The 27,594-nt window shown below is 35.3% G+C and overlaps 3 protein-coding genes across 4 annotated transcripts; 2 read left to right on the top strand and 1 right to left on the bottom strand.

Annotated features, from left to right (window-relative positions):
- The first annotated feature begins 10,253 nt into the window (after positions 1 to 10,253).
- On the top strand, positions 10,254 to 15,176 carry LOC110786523 (uncharacterized). The gene is made up of 8 exons (XM_021991081.2): positions 10,254 to 10,570; positions 10,954 to 12,294; positions 12,383 to 12,473; positions 12,564 to 12,721; positions 12,813 to 12,864; positions 13,775 to 13,854; positions 13,962 to 14,055; positions 14,204 to 15,176. The coding sequence occupies exons 2-8, from the start codon at positions 11,080 to 11,082 to the stop codon at positions 14,785 to 14,787; spliced, it is 2,274 nt and encodes a 757-aa protein (XP_021846773.2). The 5' UTR covers positions 10,254 to 10,570; positions 10,954 to 11,079; the 3' UTR covers positions 14,788 to 15,176.
- Positions 15,177 to 17,335: 2,159 nt separating this feature from the next.
- Positions 17,336 to 20,124, top strand: LOC110786513 (myb-related protein 308-like). Its single transcript, XM_021991069.2, has 2 exons — positions 17,336 to 17,635; positions 18,965 to 20,124. Exons 1-2 carry the CDS (start codon positions 17,503 to 17,505, stop codon positions 19,777 to 19,779), a joined length of 948 nt encoding a protein of 315 aa, XP_021846761.2. The 5' UTR covers positions 17,336 to 17,502; the 3' UTR covers positions 19,780 to 20,124.
- Positions 20,125 to 20,302: 178 nt separating this feature from the next.
- Positions 20,303 to 27,594, bottom strand: LOC110786503 (cullin-1). Of its 2 annotated transcripts, none has more exons than XM_056837709.1 (20): positions 27,218 to 27,594; positions 25,905 to 26,064; positions 25,714 to 25,813; positions 24,958 to 25,143; positions 24,727 to 24,774; positions 24,445 to 24,648; positions 24,275 to 24,352; positions 24,002 to 24,091; positions 23,824 to 23,904; positions 23,670 to 23,729; positions 22,641 to 22,673; positions 22,482 to 22,568; positions 22,246 to 22,395; positions 22,116 to 22,171; positions 21,908 to 22,028; positions 21,580 to 21,741; positions 21,339 to 21,482; positions 20,990 to 21,208; positions 20,730 to 20,897; positions 20,303 to 20,594 (listed from the first exon to the last, which is right to left on the bottom strand). In XM_056837709.1, the coding sequence occupies exons 2-20, from the start codon at positions 26,036 to 26,038 to the stop codon at positions 20,493 to 20,495; spliced, it is 2,223 nt and encodes a 740-aa protein (XP_056693687.1). In that variant the 5' UTR covers positions 26,039 to 26,064; positions 27,218 to 27,594; the 3' UTR covers positions 20,303 to 20,492. The 2 variants fall into 2 exon arrangements, with proteins under 2 accessions (XP_056693687.1, XP_021846749.1); XM_021991057.2 differs by having other exon boundaries at positions 27,328 to 27,594.

Here is a 27,594-nt window from a genome sequence, read left to right as displayed (position 1 = left end):
GGAAACTAGCCGTTGGTGAGCAGGGGTATCTGGTGAAATTACCATAAAGCACAAGGGCACCTGGTGAAAATCTAAAAAACCTCAGGGGTACCTGGTGAAATAAATTACGAGGGTACCTGGTGAAAAAAAGTTTCTAACGGCCACTTAACGGCGGGGTTAAGTCATGCGAGAAAATGAAACCTGAGGGGTACCTGGTAGATTACTGAAACAACGAGGGTACCTGGTGAATTAACTTAAACCCCGGGGGTATTTTATGAAATATCCGAATCATTAATCAATGACTTGATAAGACTTACGCTTATCAAACTATACTTTGTGTTTGTCGAACATTAAATTAATTTAGGCTTTGTTCTGTTTATAATGCTCTGATACCATGATAAGAGGGGTAACTTTGAGGAGAGAGAAAGAGAATCAGAGAAGTTGTTAATCAGAAATTATAAGCTCCTAAAATATTATTAACAACTAATCTCAGCTTATATACAAGCATTATTACAAAGGGGAAGGAAGAAACTAACTTCCTGAAAAGGCGGCAATATAATCCACCATATAAATATCTAAATATGGACTAATATAGTCCAACAAAATAAGTTTAGGAAAAAAATAAGCGAAAAAAAAGTGAATAAAACGTACACTTACTAACAACATGTACGGAGTTAACCAACACAAGTTAGTGGGGTTGGGGAGATCTCATCTTGTGACTTGGAGGTCATAAGATTGAGCCTCATCATCTGCAAAATGGTTGGGAGTAGCTCAAACGAAAACCTGTGTCGGTAGGTCGGCTACCCCTATAATAGGTGTTGTCATGCTAGTTTAGTAAGATCTTTTTTTCTTACCTGATAATAAAATGTACGTAGTATGTCGTATCGTTTATGTCAAAGTATGCAACTTAGACTCCGTTCTATTGGACTTATTTTGACTGAACTTATATTATCTGAACTTAATTGAAAAACTGAACTTATTTTATTTGAAATAAGTCAAAATAAGTCAAACAAAACAGAGCCTTACAGTACGAACTTACAAAGTACTCCATACTCAAATTCTTAAATCTGAAGATCAACTTAGCTTTTCTCACTTGTGGAGTTGTGGCGGTTCTGCTTCGTATATAAATTGATAGATAGATTAACTTTTAATCTTGGCTCAACATTTTTTTAATTGTTTTCAAATATAAAATAAAAGTTAGCCTTAGCTAAGAGAGTAAGAGATACATGTATCATACTACTATAGTATTAGTGTGCACCGGTTCAAAATCGGACCGAATCGGATCGGAACCAGTAGAATCGAAAAATCGGAGTTAAGAAATTATAAGGATCGAGGATCGGACTGAAATTCATCCGTTGTAGACTGGATCAGACCTACATTTTCTGGTCCGGGTTTAGCCCCGGTATTTTACTTGGGGCTTCTATTTGTTTGGACTTTTGGAGTATTATACTTGGAATTGAATCTCTTGGTCCGGTCCGATCCATTTCGGTCCGGTTCGGTCCAAATTCCGATTCGGACCAGATTATGCACGCCCCTAATTATGTATACCTATTAGTTAATTTGAAATATTGATATTATACTTGTAATATTTGTATCAAAATAGAATAGACATTCTTGATTCAACATCAAGGCTATGTTCTGTTCACCTTATTTCCACTTATTTCATGAAAAATAAGTTCAGTTAAGCTAGTTCAGATAAGATAAGTTCAAGAAAAATAAGAGTTGACCAAGTATAATTTATAACTAAAATAAGTTTTGATAAATACTAATAAGTTCAGATAAGTTCAGATAAGTTCATGAAAAATAAGTGAAAATCAGATGAATAAAACGCACCCTAACAATGTTATTACATAAAGTCAATAAACTAACACTGACCATGGTTATTTAGGAAAGTATTTGGCTCTAACATTTGAGAATTGAGATAGCGATTAGCAATACTTTGAAAAACATTTTAAAGACCACATAATATCTTATCCCTTGTTTTTAAGCCCACTTCGTAAAATATCACATCATGCCACTAGTTTGCTAGGGTGTGTCTTAAAATTAATGTCTTAATTGGACCAACCCTCTTCCCCCGAATGTTAATTTAATAGCGATAAACAAAATTGGGTGAAGTGTTGAAGATTTGAAGACGTCCCTACTTCATCATATAAATATGTGCTTCTACCTGTGTCGGCAAGCTACGGACAATTTAGAAATGTCGTACGGATTTAGTAATATTTAGGCTTTATTTGTTTTTATTTTCGACGTATAATATTTTACAAGATAATGTACTTTCTGTTTTTCTTTATGCGATTTCCGGTTTAAAGGTTAAAATGTGTAAAATTTTCCCAAATACATCACATTTTCATTAAATTTTTAATATACTCCGTACTATACGTTCACGTCAGCAAAGAAAGACGATCTATTTATTTAAGTGATTCAGTGCAAAATCGTCAACTCAATTGGCAATTAAGGCCGCATTTAATTCAATTCACTTATTTTTTCTGATTTAATCTGAACTTATTTTCTGATCTGATATGATCTAGTCTAGTCTTATCTTGTCCGATTTGATATTATTTTTTATTTATTTTTAAAAAAAACCTACAATTTATTATTAATAGCCCGGTTAAAATAACTAAATCCATAATAAATACTTCATTATTTCTTCAATGTTAGTCCTTTTGTAATCTAAGACAGTTCGACAAAAGTACAATTGTTACATGAATTTCAATAGAAAATAACTCACGTGGATAGGAGAGGGAAATAATTAAGAGGTTTATTGGGGATAAAAGTTTAGTTGAGAACAAAACAAGTGGATTTAGATACTTATAAGTGTATAAAAGGGATAAATGTTGAACAAATAAGGAAAGATTACAAAAAGACTAATAAAATTGAATAACTCAATAAGGAAAGGGGGCTAACATTTTATTCTAATTTGGACATGATCTGGACAAATCCGTTATGATCTAGTCTTATTGACTCTGATCCGAACAAATCGATTCTGATCTTGACATGATCTAGACAGATCAATTATGGTCTAGAAATGATCTGGACATATCGATTCTGATCTCGAGATGATTTGTACAAACCGATTGTAACATGACCATGATTTGGACAGATCAATTCTGGTCTTGACAGGCTATTCTGGGCAGATCTGTTATGATCTTGACAGATCCATTCTAATTTGGACATATTGGTTCTGATATGGACAAATCGGTTATGGCAAGGACAAATCCATTTTAATCTGGACATATTCTAATCTGGACAGGTCCGAATTGATATAACCAAGCATAATTATTAAGCTAGCGTTCAAATAAAAAAAAAGGAGTAGGAGACCAACTCTATTAATTTTCAGTTTTTGATTTTATGACTTTAAAAGTAATATAATATTGGTTGAATAATGAACTTGGAAGTAGTCATACATATGGTAATCGTGTTAATTTTAAAAAGTGACAATAACAAAATTGAAAACTACTTCTTGTTGTTTTCATATTTTTGTTTTTAGATTTTTTTTAAAAAAAAAATAATTAAAAACAAAAAACGATGTTGAACAGACCTTAATATCCTGACAAGTATTTTTTGTTCAAGATCTGCCACTACCAAACTAAAATAATACAATTACTCTATCAAAATATTGAAATGTGATCAAATAATCAAGTTGTAAAAGTAGGTGAATTCCGAGAGTCATACCTTAATTGGCCTACCACAAAAATCTCTACAACCATTTCCATCCAAAGATTGAGAATATTATTAAGAGGCTCATGTTCATGTCCGAGTCAAAGGGGTGGCCCAACCTTGCTACATTTCACTATTTCCCCTGCCCTTTTCTTTTTGGTTTCTCCTTTGTGTGCAAAGGATTTTAGATTGTTATAATAACCAAGTAATATATTTAAAGGTAGTCCAAAATTTTAATTATTGAACTAGAAATTCAAGATATACACTATATATGAATTAATGAATACATGGTCAAAATTAAAAACGTCACAAATTATTTTATTGCCTTAAATGGGACCATGGACCAAATAATCACATCCGAAGTACCAATGACTCACATTTGGAGTCACTTCAATTCTTCAAAGTGGGAGCATGCCGAGCCCCGAACACATTTGTGATCACATGCTATTAGGATTTAGGAGTCACTGTTAAGAATCTTTTACGTTAGTTCACCATCATTATTTGTTGAGAAGATTAACCATACATGTGAATTGAGACTAATTGTCTCACTTGAAAGAAATAGAGAGTGATTGAATTACATATAAGATTGGTGGGCTACTCCACCTATTACCAGTTGATTTTTGGATTGAAAATCTTTCAGACTTATATACGGTCAATCTCTTCTCATGTACGGGCTTGTGTTATGCCTGGTGAATTTATCATGGTATCACAGAGTCGACGTTCCTGGCCCATTATCAACACCTAATAAGGGAGGGTCTAGTAAATTGAGGATGCAAGATGGGAGAGATTTGAATATCTGTTTGGAGCAAAAAGCCCAACAGAATTGATTGCCCCGGGTAGGGGTCATTTGACCTCATGTTGAAAGACCAAAGAAGGTCCAACAAGGAAGTAGTGATCTAATCCAAACTGCAAGAAATAAGACGGGCTCACATGTGAGGGGGTTTGTTGAGAAGATTAACCACATGTGAGTTGAGATTAATTGACCTACATGGAAAAAAATATAGAGAAATTGATTAACATATAAGATTGGTGGGGTAATCCACCTATCACCAATTAGTTTTAGGATGGAACCCCGTCAGACTTATATACGGTCAATCTCTTCTGAGTTGAAGCAAGTCTTCCCAAACAATACATGTGAGGGGGTTTTAAGGTGGAACCTCTTAGGTTTTGTTAAGTAGACTCTCTCTCTTTTGATGACAGGTGCGGTCCAGACCCGCAATTAACATTATCCGATTTTGACCCAACCCCAAAAAGTGCGGAATTGGGCAAAATTTTATCCCGTCCTTAATCCAAATTCGATTTGTGTGACTAATGGACTCCGTGTCCAAATCCCGTCCTGATCCTTATTACGGAATACGGAGTAACGGGTTGTAAGGTAAAATAATGTCCTGGAAGTAGATCTGACTAGTCGCTTTTTCACAAAATGTGTTTTTTTTCCTTTTTCTTCTTCTTCTTCAAAGTAGAGTTTTATTTGCTTCACACAGTATCAACGTCCACCTTCACACAGTATCAACGTCCACCTTCACACAGTATTCATGCATAAGATTAAGCAAGCATTCAACCTTTATAAATTATTGACCATTCATCAAAAGGAAAATGATTTTAAAAATGGACTATATTCTTAGTATTTATACAACGTACAAAATACAACTGTCTCACAATCCAATAATCTTGGAAGTGTTATGCTCCTTGGACTAATAACAAGGTTGAGGATCAAACATTAGAAAAATCGAAATTAGAACCATTATTGTTAAAAATATTGGAAGTCTTGTCCTCTAGAACCACAACAAAAATGTGCATAAGCCGTGAAATAATGGAAAGAGCCAATCTCCAAATTCTTCATCTTTGTGAGTAATTGAAATTTGAAACACTGTTGTACGCTTAAATAGGTGTACCAAAACTAATTGTATGATTGAAAATATTGATGATTTTTAAGTTCATACAAAATAAGTTAAGATAAGTTAAAATAAAATAATTATTAGCGTTTTTCAGACAAATTCAAACATAATAAGTTTTTAGACAATTCACAAAGAAACAAGTCAAACCAATGATCTTTTGGCCTAGTGGTTAAGACTGAGGGCCTGTGTACAATAGGTATCAAGTTCGAAACCTCCACCCCATTTATAATTTATTTGCCAGTGTCGCTCATTCGCATCAAAAAACAAAGAAACAAGTCAATTTCACAAAACTAAGTTTTATGGCAAAATAAATTATAAAAGAATAATTTAAGAAAAGTTTAGATAAGTTCTATGCTCGTAATTTCAAACATACTCAGTTAAAACTAGATATGTTAAACGGGTTGGGGTCGGTATATGATAAATTACTTTCGGGTTTGCGTTAATTCGGACCAGTGACTTTTAGGTTTGGGTTGACAAATATTTGTCCATGGCATAGCACCTTACAAACAACGAGATTTTAAAACGCGTATTTATTTTCATTAATTATTACAATAAATTATATCATATCTCGATAAAATATAAAGTAGAAGTACAAAGTACGCGCACATGAAAAATTATCAGTCACCCTACGTAACTTTTTAAGGTTATAGTTAGGACTTAGGAGTTACGAGTCTAATTTTGATAACTTTTCTACCCTACTCCTAATTATTTAATACGGAGTATGTCATACTTTTTTACCGCACTCTCCAGTCCCAAGTCTATTCTTAGTAACTTTCCTTCCCCCATACTCCATATTTCTTTATTATCAACTACCTCTCTTGCTTCATTATTGAATTATATTCAACTAAGCTTTTTTAAAACTTGTATCGATCAACTTGTAACCCATAAAAATGTACAAAAGGAGTACACAAGTTATTAAATTCAACCATAAAGTAGTGTGTAAGTCAAACAAAAATCATATTGTAAAGTAACATTAACATACTAGTCTTATATGCATGTGGGATGCGTGCAAATATAAGAAAGCAATATTTGCACTTCTTAACCTGAAATAACATGAGGTTTTATAGAATGTCGATCTTATGCCCATTCTTCTGCTCATTGCTCTATAAAGTTTATAAAATGGGTGAAAAGGCTATGGCGACAACAATATATCACGATAAGAAGCGGGTATGAGGCAGTCTGAGAGGGTTTGACTCTGTGAGTAGAACGCTATTACCAGTGAGAAGACGTTTACAAAAAGGGATTTGATAGATGATCGATAGCAAATAAAATTTTCACTCCGTAAGAATTAAGGAGAGAATAAAGAAATTACAAATTTAAGCAAGAGAGAATTAGGATTAAAAGTTTTCATAAATTAAGAAGGAGTGAATTCTTCCCAGTACTAAAATATGAAAGATTTTATGCTTTAGTTGCATACTTGCATTGGAATTACTTATTTGGGTATTATATAAGGGACACTAAAATGACGGAGATAAAAGTTTATTTGGTAAACAGGCCTTTGGGATATTTATAAGGGTATAAAGGGGATAAATGTTAGACAAATCCGATGTTGTTCACAAATAGACCTGGTTATCTCTGAGTTGAAATCGATCCCGGAGAATGTAACTATTATTAGTCAAGGTGACTTCGAGTGTGGAAAACTTAACCACTAACCGATTAAGCTAGAGAGCAGGAAGACCCCGTCATTGGTGACTGCATTCCAACCTCCTGCTCAAAATTAAGTTACTTGGCTCCTTGGCAGTGGCGGGTTCGAGGGTCATCCATTACGAAAAGACTTTCCTCTAGGGAGGGTCCAATATTTGATGAGTCTGGGTACCCCGCCCCGGAGAACGTACAGGCGCCACCTCAACAACTCGACATAAAGGTACGAATGGTCGGCGAAGTCATCCACTCCAAAAAAATCTGCCTATTATGGCTATGTAAAGGGGTCGGCTTTCCGAGGAACTTCCGATTTTTCCTTAAACCAGGTCTTGATCAATTCCGATGGTTTCAACTATCCCTTGAATCCGTTCAATCGTGTCACCAAACCTCTTGGGGTCCTTGCTTTGGATGTTGTTCCCCGGTCTAATTCCACGTCTTATTACGAAAGGGGAGTCAACGAGTTTAAGGAAAGATTATAAAAGGCACTATGCTAGTAAAAAAGAACAACTCCATTAAGAACAAGGACTAAAATTAATTCAAGAACGGATGGAGTATAATTATTAACATTAAATAATTTACATGTAAAATAAATTTTATTCAAATTTATAATATTGTTATCATAAATTACACATCATTTATTTGACTTTAGTCGTTATTTAACTATTCCACATATTAGATAGATTTGGACATGATCTGGATAGATCGGTTCTGATTTGGACAGGATTTGTATATATCGGTTATGATCGAGTTGGACATGATTTAGACATATATGTTCTGATATGGACATAATGGTTCCAACCTGTACATTATTTAGACATATCGGTTCTGATTTGGACGTATGGGTTTTGATCTAGGGAGGTTGGTTCGGATCTGGACATGATTTGTATAAATCGGTTCTGATATTGACATGATCTGTGCAGATCGGTTCTGACCTGGATATGAGATTTACAAATTGATTTTGATAAGGACATGATCTGTGCATACCAGATTTAATATGGGCATAATGATTATGATCTGGGCATGATAGTTCTGATCTCGACATGATCTACATATACCGATTCTGACCAGGACATGATCTTTACAGATCGGTTTTGATCTAGACATGATATATATAGATCGTTTTTTGTCTGGACCCGATTTGTATAGATCGGTTCTGATATGGACATGATCTATATAGATCGGTACTGCTCAGGACACGACCTGTACAAATCGGTTCTGATATGGACAGATCGGTTCTGATCTGACATGATCTGTGCAGACCAGTTCTGATCTGACATGATCTGATTACCGATTCTAATATGGACTTATTGGTTCAGACATGGGCTTGACTTGTATAGATAGGTTATGATCTGAAAATATCGGTTCTGATCTGAACATGATCTCTACATATCGATTGTGATCTAGACATGATATGTACTGATCTAGACATGATCACATGATCAATACAAATCAGTTCTGATCTGGACATAATAATAATAATAATAATCATCTATCCTGATCTGATCTGAACTTATTTTTAATCTGATATGATCTAATTTGATCTGAACTTATTTTTAATCTGATATGATCTAATTTGATCTGAACTTATTTTTTCTGATGTTATTTGATCCGAATTAATCTAATCTGATATGATGAAACCTTAAATAAGATGAAATAAACGGGGTGAAAAGAGAGATGGAGCAGCGCACAAAGAGGCTAGAACATTTAAGAAATGCATGCAAGATGCTGTGTTTGCTGTCGAAACAGTCTGGCAATAGTATTACAGTGGCACCCAGCCTAAGCCCTAAGGTATAGTCTGGGCTTTACTAGGTTAGCTAGACGAACCAACCTAGATAGCTGCTCACCATTTCTGACACTTGTGTAACATGTTTCTATTCTTGCTCTCTTCCCAACCTTGAAACGTCACTTTTTTTTTTTTTTTTTTCTCTTTTTTCTCGCATCTATGTTTCCATAACTTGCTTATTTTTTGTGGTACCACCTTGGTAGTAGTTAACGGTACAGATGTAAAACATGTACTCCGCCGTAAGTGAATATGAAGTACAAAGCTGGGTCGGGTTCAATTTCGAGTCGAGTCCTTATCCAGCCGGTTAAACCTGATTTTGTAGCAGATAATTTTAGGGTTAAGATTAAGTACGGATAAATATTGGGTAAATTAAAATTTAGGTCGATTTTACTCCCAAACACGAGTCAAGATCGGTCCGATAACTTTGAATCTGGTCAAGGTTTTAACTTATGGTAATTTTTTTCTTATATTGTAAACGTTAATGTTCAATTTTGTGTTTTATTAAAATCGATCAGATCATCAACTAATCGTGTGTTTTGCTCTGGTCAATGTAAGAAGGATTGAGTCAAATTGAGGTTTGCAGTTAGGTGTACTATTTAGCTTGGTCAATGATAAATTGAGTTATTAACATATAGGGTTAAATCGGATGACATGGTCGCCACAGGTCGGGTCACTAACAACTCGTGTTGGGTTATTAACAGGTTCAGATCATTATCGGGTCGGATGTCTAATCGGGTTCATATAATTTTCCGACCGATTTAGTTCTGCTATCGGTCAACTTCAGGTCCGGTGTCGAGTTCGGGTCATACTGTATCGATTAGATCAAAATCGGTTTATCGAATTTGTCGGATCGAATACGTTCAGCTTAGTTACCTATTTTAACAACATTTTGAGTCCGGATCAATAACGAGTCCGAATCAATAACGAGTTCGGATTAGTTCAAGTCAAGTTCTCGAGTGAAGTCAATTTTTGACAGCTGTAATACTCCGTATTTCCGTAGAGGTCACCATATCCGATTGAGATGGTTATATCGGATTAGTTCAAGTCAAGTTCTCGAGTGAAGTCAATTTTTAACAGCTGTGATACTCCGTATTTCCGTATAGATTATCATATCCGATTGAGATGGGTATATCGGATATGGTAATTGGATGATGTGTCCGTACTTTGTACTCCGGATTGTAATAAGAGTTGTAAAACATACCAAATCACCAAACATGAGCGGTGGTAACTGGAAAGGTAACCGTAACAGTAGCAGCCAAGGAAGAATACGGAACGCGCACACAAAAACACACACCTCTTCTTACCTTCCACCATTTCACTCTTTTCGAGACTTTTCCTTTCTCTTTCTCTCTCTCTCTCTTTCTTCTTTAATTTGGTTTTTCTTCCATTAATTATTCATTCATTACCAGTAAATTCAATTCAATTTAATTTCAATTTTAAAATCCCCCATGTGATTACTACTCCGTTTGTCCTGGTATTTATCTGTTCCATTTTCCACCATTATTTTATACACACGACCCCTTCTCTTCTTCCTTCCACTTTGGAGAGAGAAAGTGGAGAGAGAAACACCAAAACTGTGAATTCTCCAAGAATCCCAACTTCTTCTCCCCAGGTTAGTGTCTTCGCAAATCCCTACCCACCTTATTCGCTTTTTTGTTTGCTTCCCACTTTATTTTTCTCCATTTTTTATACTTTATGTGTTCACATTCTTTGTTTTTCTGGGTAATTATGTTTTCATATTATTATATTTTTTCTTCTTCTTGAAATTGGTTTTGCTCCCTTTTCGCCGTGATCTATGTGTGTTTTCTTCCTTCTATTCTGATAATTAATTATTCGTTTTGTACTGGGTTGATGCTGATTTTTTTTTAATATAATTACTTTTAGTCAATTTTTATTTGAATTATGTTCAATTAGTTAGAATTGGGATCTGTGTTTTGTGGGTTGATAACTTGATATGATAAACTGAAAATTTTGTTCGCATTTTTGTTTGTATAGAGAACTGAATAGTGTACAGCTGGTGTTTGTTAATTCTGGTAAATGAGGGCGCCAATTTTGCTGGGGGTTTTATGATTGATCCATCTGGGGTAGTGGATTATAGACATGAACTAATTTATGGGTTGAATGAGCAACAACGCCAACAAGTGTGGAATGGGTAGTATAAGTGAAGAAGATGACCAATTTTTTGATTCAAAAGAATATATTACCCCTGTATCTGATTCTGGATCCGATGGTGTGGAGAATTCTGATTCAGAATCAAGGTTTCCTGAGGATGGTGTTCGCAATTTTGGGTATGAGGTTTGGATCCGGAGTCCTGGGACCATTGGTGAGCGCCGCCAAAAACTCTTGAAATTGATGGGGTTATCTCCAAATCGAGTATTGGACGAGGAAAGAGATGATGCCGATAGTTCTAGCAGGTTTGAGGGAGAGGTTGTGGATAGTGCTAGAGTTATGGAAACCAGTGGGACAGTGTTGAGGTCGAGTTTTAGAGAGTTGCATTCATCGAGCCAGTCATCTGTGTCGTGTTGCTCCAATGATACGCAAGATTTGTTGGACGTTGCTCTTGAGGAGAATTTGGTCCGTAGAATCAGGAATCTGGATGATGGATCGGAGTTCATAGTGGATGAACTTGGGCAAGATGGATTATTTAGAAGTCTTCGAGAAGTGGGCTCTAATCGGACACTCAGTGGGGAGGAATTTGAGAGGATTCTTGGTTTATCGCCATTGGTTCAGAGAGCTATGAGAAGAGGTGTTGGATTGGCACCCAGTAATAAAGTGGAAGGAAAAAGGAGAGCGAAAAAAGGATTGTTGAGGAGATTAGGTGTAGTGGCATGCATTGCTGATACACAATCAGGGATCAACCGGGTTGAAAGTGATCGGTCATTATCAATTGTAAGACGTAGAGCTCACAATGTAAGGGTTCGTACTTACAAGAAACGTTCAAAGGACTTTTCAGCTCTCTATATGGGGCAAGATATTACTGGACATAAAGGTGCTATTCTTACAATGAAGTTCAGCCCTGATGGTCAGTTTTTGGCAAGTGCTGGTGAAGATGGAATTGTTAGGGTATGGCAGGTGATTGAGTCTGAGAAGTCAGAAATAGATCATGTTCCTGATGTTGATGCTTCACATGTCTATTTTACAATCAATCAACTTGGAGAATTAGTACCTCTCAACTTTGACAAAGAGAAAAGGGGGAAGCTCAAGAGCCTGAGAAAATCATCTGAGTCAGCTTGTGTTATCTTTCCCCGTAAAGTATTCCAACTTTCGGAGAAGCCTCTTCATGAGTTTCATGGTCACCGTGCTGAAGTGTTGGATCTTTCATGGTCAAATAACAAGGTCAGTCATGGCAATGCAGTGGGTTAACCATTCTGTGTTTATCTCAGAATTTATTTCTGAAGTCTTATAATTCCCCCTGGCTATGCAGTTTCTCCTGTCATCTTCTGTCGACAAAACTGTCCGTTTGTGGAGAGTGGGATTTGATGAGTGCCTGAAAGTCTTTTCACACAGTGATTTTGGTACTTCCTTATTTTCTTGCATTTGTGGGTTAGCAATTTTTTTGTGCTTTGGTCTACTACTTATTTTTGTCTCCTGCTTTTTTGAACCAGTCACATGCATTCAGTTTAATCCCATGGATGAAAATTACTTCATCAGTGGCTCTGTAGATGGTAAAGTTCGTATTTGGAGCATTCTTGAATGCGGAGTTGTTGACTGGACGGACATAAGAGAAATAGTTACAGCTGTTTGTTATCAACCTAATGGAAAGGTTTGCATTTGTTGGCAATATTTTGTCTGCTGAATGATTTGGCATTGAATGTCTGGGTAAAGTTTTAAGTTGTTTTCAATTTATGATGCAGGGTGCAATTGTTGGTTCAATATCTGGCGATTGCTACTTTTTTAACACTTCAGGTAAGAGTTGTTATTTCGGCCTATGCTGCATTTTTTCAGGCAATTCTAATCACCAACCCACAACTGCATGCTAAAGCCTATCCTCAATTTTAATCACAAATCATAGTTGCATACTTGCATACTAAAGGAATGTGGATGATGTGCCTTGGATTTTCTTTTTAAGGATTAGCCCAGAGTTCGTATTGCAGTAATCTTGACAGTTTAGGATTATGATGTCAAGTCTGACTGTTACGCTTAAGCAAGAATGTTCTTCCTCTTATGTCCTTAACTGAGTGTAATGACCTCTTTACTGGACTAATTCTCCTTTAGTTTGGAAATAACACATGTCAACTTATGTCTTAAACGTGCCGTGCCTAAAGTTGCCCATCAGTAATCAGGCATGACATCAGATGATAGATCAAGCTATACTCTCCAAGTCACTGGATAGGTGTTGTTCAAGATTAAATGGTTAATGCACCTAATTTGCATGCTGCAATTAAATCCCTAATTGAATGTAGCTTAAATTGAGTTAGGATTTGTATTTAAGTGTCCCAGACAATTGTCATCCTAATTTATCAGGATAGACCTTGTAAGACATGCTTTGATGAAGAAAGAATTAGGCTTTAATTCTATGTTTTAAGGTATGGTGTGATGAATATTACTTCGTATTAAATAAACATTTTACGGAATCCATGAGGAGGGATCTCTGTCTTACTGTAGTGTATTGTGGACATAATGCCTCTCTTCTGTTAATTTGATCATCAGTTAAAACTTGAAAAAGCCTTATATCAACTGTAGTTAAACTATACATTGTGTATAAGGTTGAGTTACCACTTAAAGACTTGCCAATATTGCTGTTGAGTAGTTAATTTGATCACTTGTTCATTTAATTTCATTCGCTCCTTGTCTAATAAGACTCTAATATTTTCAGATAATCGGCTGAAAATGACTGATCAAATATCGTTACATGGTAAGAAGAAGGCGCCTTTAAGAAGAATAACTGGTTTTCAGGTGGTTATTTATAATTTAGTATCTTTTTCCTTTTTTCTGTTCAACTCCTATGTTATCTACCTAGTGTTTCGAAAATGCTGATTTTGGTTTTTATATAATTGACCCAGTTTTCTCCTGGTGACCCAAGCAAGCTCATGGTTACTACTGCTGATTCCCAGGTCCGAATACTTAAAGGGGTTAATGTAATATGTAAATATAAAGGTTGGTGACTCTTCTCTGTGATAATTCTGTTTGAGGCTTCTTCTGAGTCATCTTCCCAGGAAGTCTGCAAATTCAAATTCCTGGAAGTTGTCCATTGAATTTGATTTTTGTGTCCTAATTTCTGTTCTGTTCTGTTTTTTGTTATCAGGTCTTCGAAATGCAGGAAGCCAGATCTCTGCATCATTCACATCAGATGGAAAACACATTGTTTCAGCAAGTGAAGACTCTTCTGTTTATGTATGGGACTCCAATAAATCAGAAACAGGTCACACACCAATTTCATCTCACTTCAGAAGCAAGAGTTCGTGTGAAAGATTCTTCTCAAACAACGCCTGCGTTGCTGTTCCTTGGCACGGATCACCATGCAACAATGTTCTACCTTGTCTCTCAGAATTATCACCAAATCTTCCAGGAATAATGGTGAGATACACAAGTGAAAGAAGACAGGAAAATCAACATCAACCTTCATCATTATTCTCAACAGATACAATTTCTCTGGGATTTTCAGACCCGTTTAACAGAGGGGTTGCAACTTGGCCCGAGGAGAAGCTAACGAGCTCGAATTCCCTGATCGTTTCATCAACAACGTGTAAATCAGAGTACAAGTTCTTGAAAACGACGTGCCAGAATATGGGAAGTTCACCAAACGCGTGGGGTTTAGTCATTGTAACCGCAGGTTGGGATGGTCGAATCAGGGTATTTCAGAACTATGGTTTACCGGTTCGCTTGTAAATTCACAGGAGTATGCCTCAAAAATGGAATTTTATGAACTTGTGATTCCATTGTATAATTGTAAAGGTAAATTTCTCCCCTACACACGTAATTATATATACTTCGTATATACATTTATTAGTTGATTTTTTTGCCGGAAAAAAGAAAAACCAAAAGGAAGAAAAAAATAGAGGAAATTTGGTCTGTACTCTGTACTCTGTAGTGTTAGGTTTTTAGCAAGAGCTAAAAAAAAGTCAAATGTATTTTTGGGGTGATTTAGTAGAAGCTAGTCCGTACCTTCCATATATGATTATTGAATATTGAATATTGATTGTGACTCTGTGAGCATGAAATGTACAACGATGGGATTTTGAGTCAATGCAGTAAGTTGACAATTGTTTTTTTGTGTTTGTCATTTGTTTATACCAAATTTTGGTGATCCTTCATTTTCACTATTTCTTCGACTTTTTCTTTTTGTACCTTTTTAACTCCAACAACGAATGCGATTGGTCAAATCATTACGCTTCTTGTATTTGTTCAACGCTATACTCCGTACGTCCGTATCACGTTAGGTGGGTAACAACTATTCAACTAACAAGTCCATGTAAATTAATCATAAGAGTAAAACAGTACATCCTAAAACTTTATGAAAATGTGGGCTAGTGACTATGTACGAAGTATGTTGTTAAGAGCAATAGCAATAGTGAGTTTATAGAGTTTTGTTTTTATGTTTTGTGTGATTAGTAGACAAACCTCTTATAACTGTAAACAATTACAAAGGTTCATAATTGCGAGAGGTTTGACCTTTAAACAAGTTTGTCTATTGTTGATGAAAGGTTTATTTGATGGGAGGTTTGTGTAATGATGATGTGGCATCTGAACAAACATCCTCAAGGTTTATTCCATTACCATTGCCCTAATATGTTAAAACCCAAGGCAATCTAACTATATCGTGGTTTCTTAAGCATTAAAGTCATTTAACAATGTATGAAAATGTAATTTGGCAAAACATAGTATGAATAACAACAAATAGTGTAGAAGTTTTTTGGAATATTGAGTATTTAAGGCCATGTTCTAAGTTTTATCTGGCTTAAACTGGAGTAAATGAAGATGAACTGAACTGAATTGTATAAAGCCGAATTAAGTGGGGCTGAACTGAATGGAGCTGAGTTAAACTGAATTAAACTGAAATAAAGTCTAAAAGAACATGGCTTAAGCGTGTTAGCTAGTTAAGTTAATTGATCCGTTTTACATGAAGAACCATGACACAATTGACAAATGGGTGTGTACTAAACCGGAATGGTAGTCTTTTAACATATGTAGAGACGGGTATAGTCTTATTACTTAATTAGAGCCTACATAGACTAATAAATTGGAAATTCAAAGCCCCCATCTTTTGAACTATGCTTAAAATCAAACTCCCTAAATAGCTCGAATTGCATTTTATGGTAAGATCAAGAGTTCAATGTCTATCAATTTTTAGGATACACGAAAACTAGAGCACGTACGTAACTATATATAGATGGATCATAGATTCACGGTATAGACATAGTAGTTAGACCTTAGCTTGTGTGGATAATTAAGATCACTAAAGTCTTTATTTGGTTTGAACACAAATAATGTTTCCAAATGGGTCTCAATAGCGTGACTTATGTAGTTACTCCATATAATCTAATAGGGAATTTGGGAGTTGAGTATGAAGATGACATCATATTGTGCATGCTGCCTAGTCGTGTCATGTCGTGACGTGCCTTAATGTTACAGGTTGACAAGACATGTCATAGCCACGTTGGACTTTCAACTTCAAAAGAGATCCAGCCATGTGTCCGCTGTTCAATTCCATGCCCGACCCTCATCCTAGGTTAATTAATTGGACGTGCAATAGTTGGTGTTTACTGTCTAGTGTTGAAACCATGTTTTTTTGACAAAAAAGAGTGTGGCCTAGTATAACCCACAATCCAACACGTATAATATTGTGTCTAGTCATATTTTCCTAATCAAGTCGAGAAACTCACCTATCTAGTATTCTTTTGAAATTTGGGTCGATATCGAATTCTATTCTTTCCGACTTTATGCTATGCCATCTCTACATCCAAACCTAAAGTGTGAATTGAATTTTATTCTCTTAATTTGTCATTGTACATATTACATAAGCTCAATTAACTACACACATAATAATTAGCACATAGCTAGCTTTCATACAGCTTATATGGTCTAAAATAAGTAAAAGATGGTGTAATTTGAATTCTCCAAAAATTGAAAAAACGTGGAGGGATTGGGAAGGGCAGATATTAGGGAGCTTAGGAAAGTTGGTTGAGTTTAAACCATAATACGTTTTCATACATTTAATATAATAAAAACAAAACTTTTTCCATATTATTATAAATACAATTTCAAATTAACTCGCGTAATTATCATAAATTATGTACTTATCTTGCCAACTTGGAAGAGAAAAACCCTACTAATTAGGAAACTATAATAATTTTTATAAACCTCAATTATATAATTATTAATTTTCTAATTAGTAAGGAAATTAACAAGGTTGTGACCCCTTGTTTACTCTCTTTTCTAAAGCATGAGAATGATCATCCTCTTTCTCTGAGTTCCTTCCCTCCTCCTTATTCTCTCTCCTCCACTTTTAATTAAAACCTTTTGAATTTTTATTTAATAGAAATTTAAGGAAGAGATAACTAGGAAATTAAAGAGGAGGGAAAAATAAAATAAAATAAAAATAAAATGGGAAGAGCTCCTTGTTGCTCTAAAGTTGGGTTGCATAGAGGTCCATGGACTACTCGAGAAGACGCCTTGCTAATCAAATACATTGAAGCTCATGGTGAAGGACAATGGAGATCTATGCCTAAGAAAGCTGGTAAGACGATGTTTAATTTGTTGATTATCGTAATCACTCCATTTCTATAATTAATTAAGTGTATGTTTCAAGCTAACTAGCTAGTTAAACTATTATTATGCATGCATGAATAATTGAATATAACTATATGAATGTTCGTACAGTTGTAATGTACTAGCTAGTTTGACGTCCCACTTATGAAATACCTTACACTTCCCTTTTCATTTCAAACTAGCTACTTGTATAATTATTTCAAGCTAACTTTGCTTTTATGTTTACTTTTGTTATGCAAATATGCATGCATATAAGACTAGTACTTAGAATATAGGTAAAGAATAGAGTATATCTTAAAGCTATTAATTTCATTTGTTCCTCTTTTAATTTGAAATTTAAGTTAATTAATTACGGAGTAGAAAATTTAAAGTGAATTAAGTAGTGCCTAATACCTATAATTTGTCCGACCTTGATTTTGACAATAATAGAGTAGATTAATAAGTAAATACCATCTTTAATGTTATGTTTTGTTCGACTTATTTTGACTTATTTCAGACAAAATAAGTTCAGATAAGTTCAGTTAAGTTCAGTTAAGCTCAGATAATATAAGTTCAGCAAAAACAAGTTTTTTCAGACAATTTCACACACAAATAAGTTTATTTCAGTAAAAATAAGTTTTTTTCAGATAAAATAAGTTAAGATAAGTTAGGACAAGTTCAGATAATATAAATTCAATCAAAATAAATCCAATAAAACGAATCCTAAACTGACTATAGTATAAAGTTAATTATAAGTAATTCACATTATTCTGTTTGTCCGTTATTTTACACATTCTTGCCTTTGACTAATTTAAAAATTATGTTCCTAAATTTATATGGACACTTATGTCCCTAAATTAGTAAATTATAAAAAAAAAAAAACATATAATTGTACATTTTTCTCTCCAAATATATAAAGTTTATTACGAGTACTATACTTTACTTTTACCGTTATTTTTCTCTCCTCGATCCCTCCAAATCCGTACTTTTTTTTCACCTCTCCAACAAATCACTTTCGCTTAATTTTCTTCTCGATCTTAAATCAATAAAGACAAGTGTACAAGCTAATATAAGACGGAAAAAGTATCAAATTGTTCAAATTTCTTATATATTCTACGCACACTTTACAGTTGAATTTTTTTTGACTAGTGCATTAAATTAAAGAAAAACACAAGTTTCCTTTAATAGAAATATTCGATTAATCAACCTTGAATAATCAAACTCACTTAATTAATTTGTTTTTGCTCTTGATTACATTATTGATAGTGATAGATGAACTAACAACTTATTGATTGATGCATATTTATAAAACATGTAGGACTTCTAAGATGCGGAAAGAGTTGTAGATTGAGATGGATGAACTACTTGAGGCCCGATATTAAACGAGGCAATATTACACCCGAAGAAGATGACCTTATTATAAGGTTACATGCCTTATTAGGCAATAGATGGTCTCTTATTGCTGGAAGGTTACCTGGTAGAACTGATAATGAAATAAAAAACTATTGGAACACCCATTTAAGCAAGAAACTTCGGAGCCAAGGTACCGACCCGAATACCCATAAGAAACTATCTGAATCGGAGTTGGAAAAACTAGCTAAGAATTGTAACAGAAAAAGATGTAAACATACTAAGAGATGTATGAAAACCCGAAAACTTGAGGGTGATGAAGTGATCGTGGATAGAATTACCAAGATCCATTTACCCAAACCCGTTAGGGTTAAGCCCGTTATTTCAATGACAAGAAATTATAGCAATACAAGTTTAGAAACTAATAATTTGAGTCTTCATACTACAAGTGCATCTTATAGATTGTCAACAGATGAATCGGAAGATAATATCATTTTGAACATGCCATCATGGTTAGATAATAATGTCAGCTTGGAAACTAATAATGGAGTTGATGATGATGATCATCTAATGATGATGACGATCGGGTCGTCGTCGGGCCGTGATCAAGATGAAGTAGTGACCGTACAAGATAACAATAATCAGCAGCTTGAGAAGCTTTATGAGGAGTATTTACAGCTTATCAAGGTGGACCATGATCATGATCATGATCATTATCATGATGGTGACGTTGATGATGGTGAAGCTGAATTAGATTCGTTCACTGAATCTTTTCTCATCTAGTTGAGGATACAAAACGGGTTTGGATATACCGACTTTTACAAAAGGTGGGTAGTAGTTTCATTTCATATCAGACATCGTGACTTATCGAAATTGGTTTGGGAAAGGGAGAAATCATTAATTAAAAAGAAGTAGACTTTTTTTTTTTTTAATGATGTGGGAGTTAAATTAATTGATGCATGGCAGTGCTGGCTAGATTTAGATGTGCTAATCTTACTTTCTTAATTAGGGCCCTTAACTTCTTCTTAAGAGTTACTCCGTAATAATCTTTTTTTAAAAATGATTGTATTAAATGTGCAATTTGTGTAATATGGGTATAATAATAAGATCGAGTACATTTTAAATGTATATTGTTTTCTATTATTTCCATTTTCTTCGATCAACATATATATAATATGTTCTTACGGTTTTAGGACATTCCAAAAACGTATGCCAAATTGGTCAACATAGAATTCTCCGAGAGAAAGTGGGTGGGAGGGAGGGGAGGGGAGGGTAGGGTAGAAATTCACAAACAAGGCACAGTAACTGTAAGGCAATAGCAAGAATATCTATATTTATAGAAGACAGATATAGCCTGCAAGTTTTCTGTTTCCTAAAATGTGCAGCTTTAATTTACCAACTCACGAGAACCCAACAATCACTGTACACAATGCCTACTACTCGAATTCCTCGGCTTCCATACCAAAATCAGTTCACATTCTCAAGACGTGCATAACTCAAGCCAAGTATCGGAATAGCTGAGGATTTTCCTTGTCTCGCTCGATATAATCCCTCGTAATCAAATCTTCAATCCTCTTCTTGATTGCCTTGAAATCGGGCTGCAAAAAGAGAACCATCAGTGAAAGAGAGATTTCAACCCAGAATCCCAGATAATATGCCAATTAACATTGCAAATGACCACATCACATATAACTTAACACAAGACCCCGATAAGAAACAGCAAAATGGCATACCTTGAACATGCGGCTTAACTGCTCAACACATTCTGTGATCAATTGTTGATACCCCAACACCTTCCTGCTTTTCATTATGCGAACAATAGAAGCATCAATGGCATAACGTCTATCCTTGTCCACATCCTCGACAATCTTTTTCCTCTCGTCCATTGGGGGAAGAGGAATCTGTATATGCAACCAAGTAAAAGAAGAAATTTGAGCATTTTTTAAAGGGTGATTTCAATGAAGAAGCATAAAGAATGTATACAAGATCATACCCTTATCCTCCTCATTCTGTCGGTAAAACCAGAGTTGAATGTGAAGTGATCAGTATGAGAGACAGTTCTCGAGGTTGGTTCCTTGGTAAGAATCTTATACTTCGCACACGACAATGATTGAAGTACTCTAACCAAATCTTCATCAGCTAAATTTAATTGAGTTCCAATTTCTGAATAGCTCAGGCGATCCGCTGTGTTGAATAGAAGCAGAGCAGCAGCCTTCGGGGGGAATATTAAATAATATAAACCATTAAATTTGACATGATAATTACATATTGGCACATAAAAGTGAAAAGAGACAGAAATGAGCGAAAGAGAAAAGAGGGGGGGAGGGGGAGCAGAAATTTACCTGATAGGTTCCGACAACCATTTCAATTGTTTTCTGACCAAACTTGCCATTAACGTTGCAACTTCCCAACGAGTAAACCCAAGAGAGCTTCCTGTGTTTTGTTTTTGTTTGATAGAATTGCTTAAAACTTTCCACACACCTTACCTACAACAGATACAAAGGAGAAAAAAATGGAATTTTTTTATTTTTTGAGGAAAATTCAGAAGTAGCAACAATTATAATTTTGTGATGCACCAATTACCATCTCAGAAGGAAGGTTAAGATCAGAGGATTTATAGCTTGGCCAGAATCCAGTAGTAAGAACTGTCACATTCAAATCAAGCCCAGGATTGGCATTTGGGTTTTGCTCAAGATACTCTTCAAAATGACTCTGATTCTCCCTTCCCAGTTGCAAATCAGTTACCTAAAATGGAAAGGCAGAGGAAGACAAATTCTGAAATCAATACCCACTAATTCACAACAATTAAGTCCAAAAGTATAAGACAACTTATCAGTTACCTGAAATTGAAAAGCAGAAGCAATGCCCACTAATTTACAACAATTAAGTCCAAAAGTATAAGACAACTTACCATCCCTTCCATCTTTGAAGTAAACTGTGCCCCACATTGCTGTTTCAATTTTGTTAAGATGCTTCTTTCATGATCATCATTGGCACTCTTGTCAAAGAGTAAACGACGAGAGAGCTTCTTTCTGTTTCAAACGAGTAACATGAACATTAACGAACTTTTCAGCAAGAGAACTCTAAGATGAATGAAGAGAAAAGAGAGGAAATCTGACCTGTAAAATTCAGCAAACATGTCTTTATCGCTCACATAAGCAAGAAGCTTTACCACCTGCAAACATTGAAAAAAATAGTGAATTACTGGCATCTTAAGCAGGAAAGACTTTAAAGTAGTCAGCCTTTTACCTTCTCAAGTGAGTCTTCGATAGCTTCATCACTCAACTTTTCACTACCTCCCTTCTTGAGAATATTATCACAAAATGATGCCAGTAGTTCAGCACTAGTGCTACCAGCAACACCCTTATTCAAAAACACCTCAAAAGCTTCCTTGAGAGCCTGTACAACACCAGAAAGAACTTCAGCAACCAAAGACACAGCACCAGGTAGCACAGCTATAAAATGACAAGCACAGTTATGCAAACCTTGTGAAAGATGGTGTGGCTCACAAAGCAATCAATCACATAAACCATGAACTTATCATGTAGCTCTATCACTTTCCTCACAAAGACCTGACAACACGCAAAGATTAGGTTTTAATTCAAGTACCACTCAGGTGTGAAGCTCTATGTTACGGGACCTACCTGCTCATGTGATCCACCAGCAGCATTTTCAGCCTGAAAAGCAAGAAATTCAGAGCAGAGTAATCAATACAACAAAGCATTTACTTTGTCAATATACTCCATAAAAGCACCTAATGCATTAAGAATAATCCAACAATTATAGCTAAAGCAATATACACGGAATAACCACTTTTCTGTCCATTACCCATGTCAAAGCAAGAATCCACAGGTCATATTCAATCCTAAAAGTACAGTACATCAGGGACAGCCAACTAAAATAATCTTTCAGAAGGCACAAAAACATAAAAATGAAGAAAACTTTTCCAGTTGAAATCTCGAGGTATATGGGGCTGAAGTGTGTGTTATATATTCACTGCAACAGGAATACTACATGAGTCTTCTAAATGCAGGAACATTCACTTTGTCAATTTGCATCGAGACAATGATATATGTGTGTGGAGGGGGTGAGGGGGACAAGAGAAGGTATTTTATAAAGAATATAAGATAATAAGACTTGTGGTCATCAATTAAGTCAAGTCAAGGTCAACAACTAGCCAACTGACCAGCACAATGCTGACTAATTCTCTAATCACCCCACAAACCGCGAACCAGAAAAGCGAATTATAACATGAAAACAGTACATTTTTAGTCTAATTAGCAAATTAGGTAGCAAATTACGAACTAGTACCCATTCTCATACTAGTGAATCAGGTAACAATGGAGCAGCACAAGCCAAAAAGGCAGCCTAAAGGAAAGGTATTTCTTATTAATTCATTATGCCTTTGCAGACCAATTTAAAGCGGGTTGTAATTTGTAAAGGGCATTGTTGTTAGTAATAACAAGTATACTTTTCTTGAATCGACTTGAGGCTCTAAGCAAGTTAATCGTCAGAATCATAGCTACAAAGTACAAAGGGAAATTAGAGCTTTAATACAGCAGATCTAATAACACGGGTTCAATCATCATAGAGTTTTTTTATGAGTTATGAGACAAAAAAAATTAAGACATTGGCGAAAGTACTTCAAATGATGATCATGGAAAGATCCAAACCTTGCTAGTCGCAGCATCTTCTGCCTGCTGGACTAAGGCAGTTCCTTCATCCGTAATGTGCTGCAGGAGAGCATGTTACACAGGCATCAAAAACCATCACGGCGTAACATAAACTTTGCCAATAAATGGGGGGGGGGGGGGGGGGTTAACATACCATCTTAAAGATGACTCCAATAGGGTCCAAACCATGGGGAACTTTACTGTATAGCCTGTACATCCTGGAAAGATCCTCCACCTAACCCAACATTCACAGAGTGTGAGTGCAAAGTTCTTCATTTTGAAAAAAAGAATAGTAGTTTGATAAGCAATAAGAATAAAGAAAGCAAAAATACCTTGTCATCTTTTAGCAGCACACGACATCCAGAGTTTTCTTTCTCAAGCAATTGGTTTTCGAATACCAACAATAACTCATTTTGCACTCTCTGTAAAGTCCATTAAGGGAACAATCAACCCAAATAGTTTTAACTAATACACAAAACTAAAAGCTTTTTCCTATAATTGATGCTTAGAACACAACCTATAAAAATAGACCCAACAAAATTCAATGCCTTGGCACATCTAGAAACAAATTCCTCAACAACTACCATAAATGAATAAAAACAAACCTCTAGAAGCTTCTCTTCACTACTAGCATGCAAGTAATGAGCCACCCTCTCCTTTTCTTTTTTCAAACATTCCTCAGACTGCATGGCCAAACACGAAACAATAAACAAACATAATACAACTTTGTGCTGAGTAGAAATGTTAAGAGGAATTAAATCATCTAAAAATTTGCCTTCAACATGTATTCTGGACATGAATCCTCCACAATCCAGCTTGATGCCTTTCGAGAATAGTAAGCAGCAGTATCATCCAGCAGATGCGCCTCAAAGTCCTTCTCATAATGATCCATTTGTCCCATTCCAATTTCAACAAATATCCCAAGAACATTCTTCAGTAATGCTCGGTCGATTTGTCCACCCTCTCTTTCAACATGGATCTGATTAGGAAATTCCAAAGTCAACTACATTGCAAACATGAGAAAGATTTGTAAGAACGTTCCAAATAACGAACTTACCAGGGCTAGAACAGCATCCTTTGCTTTGCTACATATTTCTTGGTAAACCTGATATAAAGACAGAAAAAAAGAAGTCAGCGTTGCTTCAATTCATGAAAGAAAAACAAAATGGAAACAATAGACTCAAGTTACCCACTTGGATAAGGACTAAAAACACTAATCATATAATAAAATTAAAACAAAAAGACAAGCAACAGACTTTTGAAATATAGCAAATAAGAGAGTAAATACCAGATCACGGAAGCAAGTCAGCCCAACATCATTCAGTGAAGAAAGTGACCTCCGAGTAACGAAATAGCGATCAAGATAATGGAAGAAGCGAGACAGCCACCTGACCATTACTTTGTGATTTGACCATCTAAGCTTAAGTTCAATCAGCATATATTCATCATGTTTTTCCTTCAAAACTGGCATAACCTGATTATTGAAAAAAAAAAAAAAAAATTACAAACAGATAAGACAGTGTAAGCAGCAAGAATGAAATTCGCACATTTGACAAAAACCTAAACATTCAAGAACAGGCAGTAGGTTGACGAGGCCTCAATCAAACAAAAGTATTATAAGTTGGCAGGTTGGCATCTCAACTATTATTGCAAAAAATGTGTATTCCTTGGATGCATTTCATAAAATGTAAGTAGGTTGATACAGATAGTATGATGATAAGGAAGTGATCAATGATATTGATAACATCAATATCTGAGTTTGTAATAAAATCATATGGCCATACATATAATGCAACTTTACAAAGCAACTATCAGCACCACTTGTTAAATAAAAAATGTCCTATGCTACTTCAGTTTGTTAGAAATCCAGGATTCACCCTGAGTTCCAAAACAAGAAAATGTAATCATGCCAATTAGAAAGGTCGACTTCAAAAATGGCTTCTGGCAAAAGCAAGTCATACGTTCAGTCATTAAGAACAAGCGCAGAATGATGCAAAAATTCCATACAGAAGAACAAGATGGCAAAATTACAGTGTTTCCTCACCGTTGAAACAATGTAATCCACAATAGCCTGTCTGTAATTATCATAAAGTTGTTGAGAATAATCATATGGGGCTTTCTGAGTACACATGTTGTATATAGTTCTGCATTAAAATTTGGGAGTTAGCAACATAACCTGGACACATAAATTACATAATCATTATTGGTCATATGGGAATAGGTCAACACACTTACGTGTAAAGCATCATGTAATCTTCAGAATTGAATGGAGGCTCAGATGTATTTTCAAGAATCAACTTCAGTTTCCTGATTCCTTTCTCCATAAACTTCCATCCTTCCTCTAGTTCTATGGGTTTGCGGTCGTTCATTTTCGTATATTACTTGATTTTCTCAACTGTGACACATATAAAAGTTCTCGCTTCAATTACATTCAATTGATTGAATAATAAAAACATAATGACAAGCTACGGAGTAAATTTTTACTACGGAGTATTATTTTGAGAAATCCTATCACAATATCTGGCTAAAATGATATTTTAACAGTATAAATCAATGATGCATCATAATCCATAATTTGACAAATCAGAAGTAAAAAATAGTGATTTGAACACAAAATTCACACATCTTAACACAGTGCAACACTGCAACCCTTGTCAATATACATTAAACCTTCCCGCAGCTACACGTGCCACCCCATTGTCTTCAAACAATTACAATTCTGTAAAGAACTGATATTTTTTAGCATAAAAATAACGGCAGAAAATATATTAAGTTGCTTGATAGATGATGAACACAAAAGGGGATACAAAAGTAGGGACTTGAGGCCACCAATCTCCACGCTTAATGACTTGAATCACCACTCTCCAAAGCCTAAGCTTTACCAACTTCTCAACATACCTCTCACCTGATGTGCCAGTATTTATAACCATTCTACTACACTAACCTAATTTGTCTTCTACCTAATACCACTCACTGCCTATTATGCCCTTCCCTTACACTTGATTCATTACAAATTCACTGCACCAACCATGTCAACAGGTACTTCCCTCCTTCCATCGCTAACCCAATTATTTATACTCAACATAACAATACCAGCCCCCTCTTCTCCAATAAATTTTGGTATGATTCCTATCCAGTTTTCTCCTATTCCATACAACGGGTGAACCTAACTACAATTTCAACTGTACATCACAAATTCAATATCCCCAGCCGTAAACTAAATAAAATCAGAACACCAAACAATTTTTTATTTTTGATAATTCTACTATTTTTTTTCCAGAAATCAGCATCACACTCAAAGCGTATAAGAGAAATCTGTACAAATGCAAATCGCAAGAACGATCTCAGCATTGACTAAAACAGTCCAATAGAATTCAACTCCAAATTAACACACTTTATCACAAATAAATTATCACTCAAACTCGCAAAAACCTAATTCCAGCAAGTCGCAAATTATAGTCGGAGCATTCACATTCAATCAAACCACTTTATAGTCGGAAAAATAGCTCGTAAAACCAAAACATCAAACAAAAATTCCAATAAATTACCACAAATACAATTACGGAACGAATCGTCAGGTGATCGAGATTCTGGCAAAAGCAAACAGAGATGGCAACAAAATAGAAGGAAGTAATGAAAGAAGGAAGAATCTTGTTACCGTCGATTATTAGGGTTAGAGAACAGTGAAATGATGTAGAAATTTGTGAGTCGATGAGAGAGAAACTGGGAGACGAAGAAGAAGAAGACGACTATGGGGGGTTTGTGTATTGTCGCAGGAAAATACTGAAACCCCTTTTTCTTTCCCTTGCTCCAAATTAACCCCTTTATAAATTATTGGTCTTCTCCTTCTCCTTCTCCTTCTCCTTCTCCTATGGGAATTTGGGGAAGTATTTTACAGTATTTTATTGGGTGTCAAACTAACATT

This window comes from Spinacia oleracea, chromosome 2 (assembly GCF_020520425.1).
Source record: "Spinacia oleracea cultivar Varoflay chromosome 2, BTI_SOV_V1, whole genome shotgun sequence".
Lineage (NCBI taxonomy): Eukaryota > Viridiplantae > Streptophyta > Magnoliopsida > Caryophyllales > Amaranthaceae > Spinacia > Spinacia oleracea.
The sequence above is the reverse complement of the archived record's forward strand: the minus strand, read 5'-3'. Positions and strand labels throughout refer to the sequence as shown.

Excerpts from the sequence above, each read along its gene's own strand:
- LOC110786523 (XM_021991081.2), top strand. The coding sequence starts at position 11,080 with ATGAGCAACAACGCCAACAAGTGTGGAATGGGTAGTATAAGTGAAGAA. Across the intron at positions 12,474-12,563 it reads CTTTTCACACAGTGATTTTG|TCACATGCATTCAGTTTAAT; the intron begins GTACTTCCTTAT and ends TTTTTGAACCAG. Across the intron at positions 13,855-13,961 it reads GAAGAATAACTGGTTTTCAG|TTTTCTCCTGGTGACCCAAG; the intron begins GTGGTTATTTAT and ends TAATTGACCCAG.
- LOC110786513 (XM_021991069.2), top strand. The coding sequence starts at position 17,503 with ATGGGAAGAGCTCCTTGTTGCTCTAAAGTTGGGTTGCATAGAGGTCCA. Across the intron at positions 17,636-18,964 it reads ATCTATGCCTAAGAAAGCTG|GACTTCTAAGATGCGGAAAG; the intron begins GTAAGACGATGT and ends TAAAACATGTAG.
- LOC110786503 (XM_056837709.1), bottom strand. The coding sequence starts at position 26,038 with ATGAACGACCGCAAACCCATAGAACTAGAGGAAGGATGGAAGTTTATG. Across the intron at positions 24,092-24,274 it reads GTGAAGAGAAGCTTCTAGAG|AGAGTGCAAAATGAGTTATT; the intron begins GTTTGTTTTTAT and ends TGGACTTTACAG. Across the intron at positions 22,172-22,245 it reads TCGAAGACTCACTTGAGAAG|GTGGTAAAGCTTCTTGCTTA; the intron begins GTAAAAGGCTGA and ends CAATGTTTGCAG.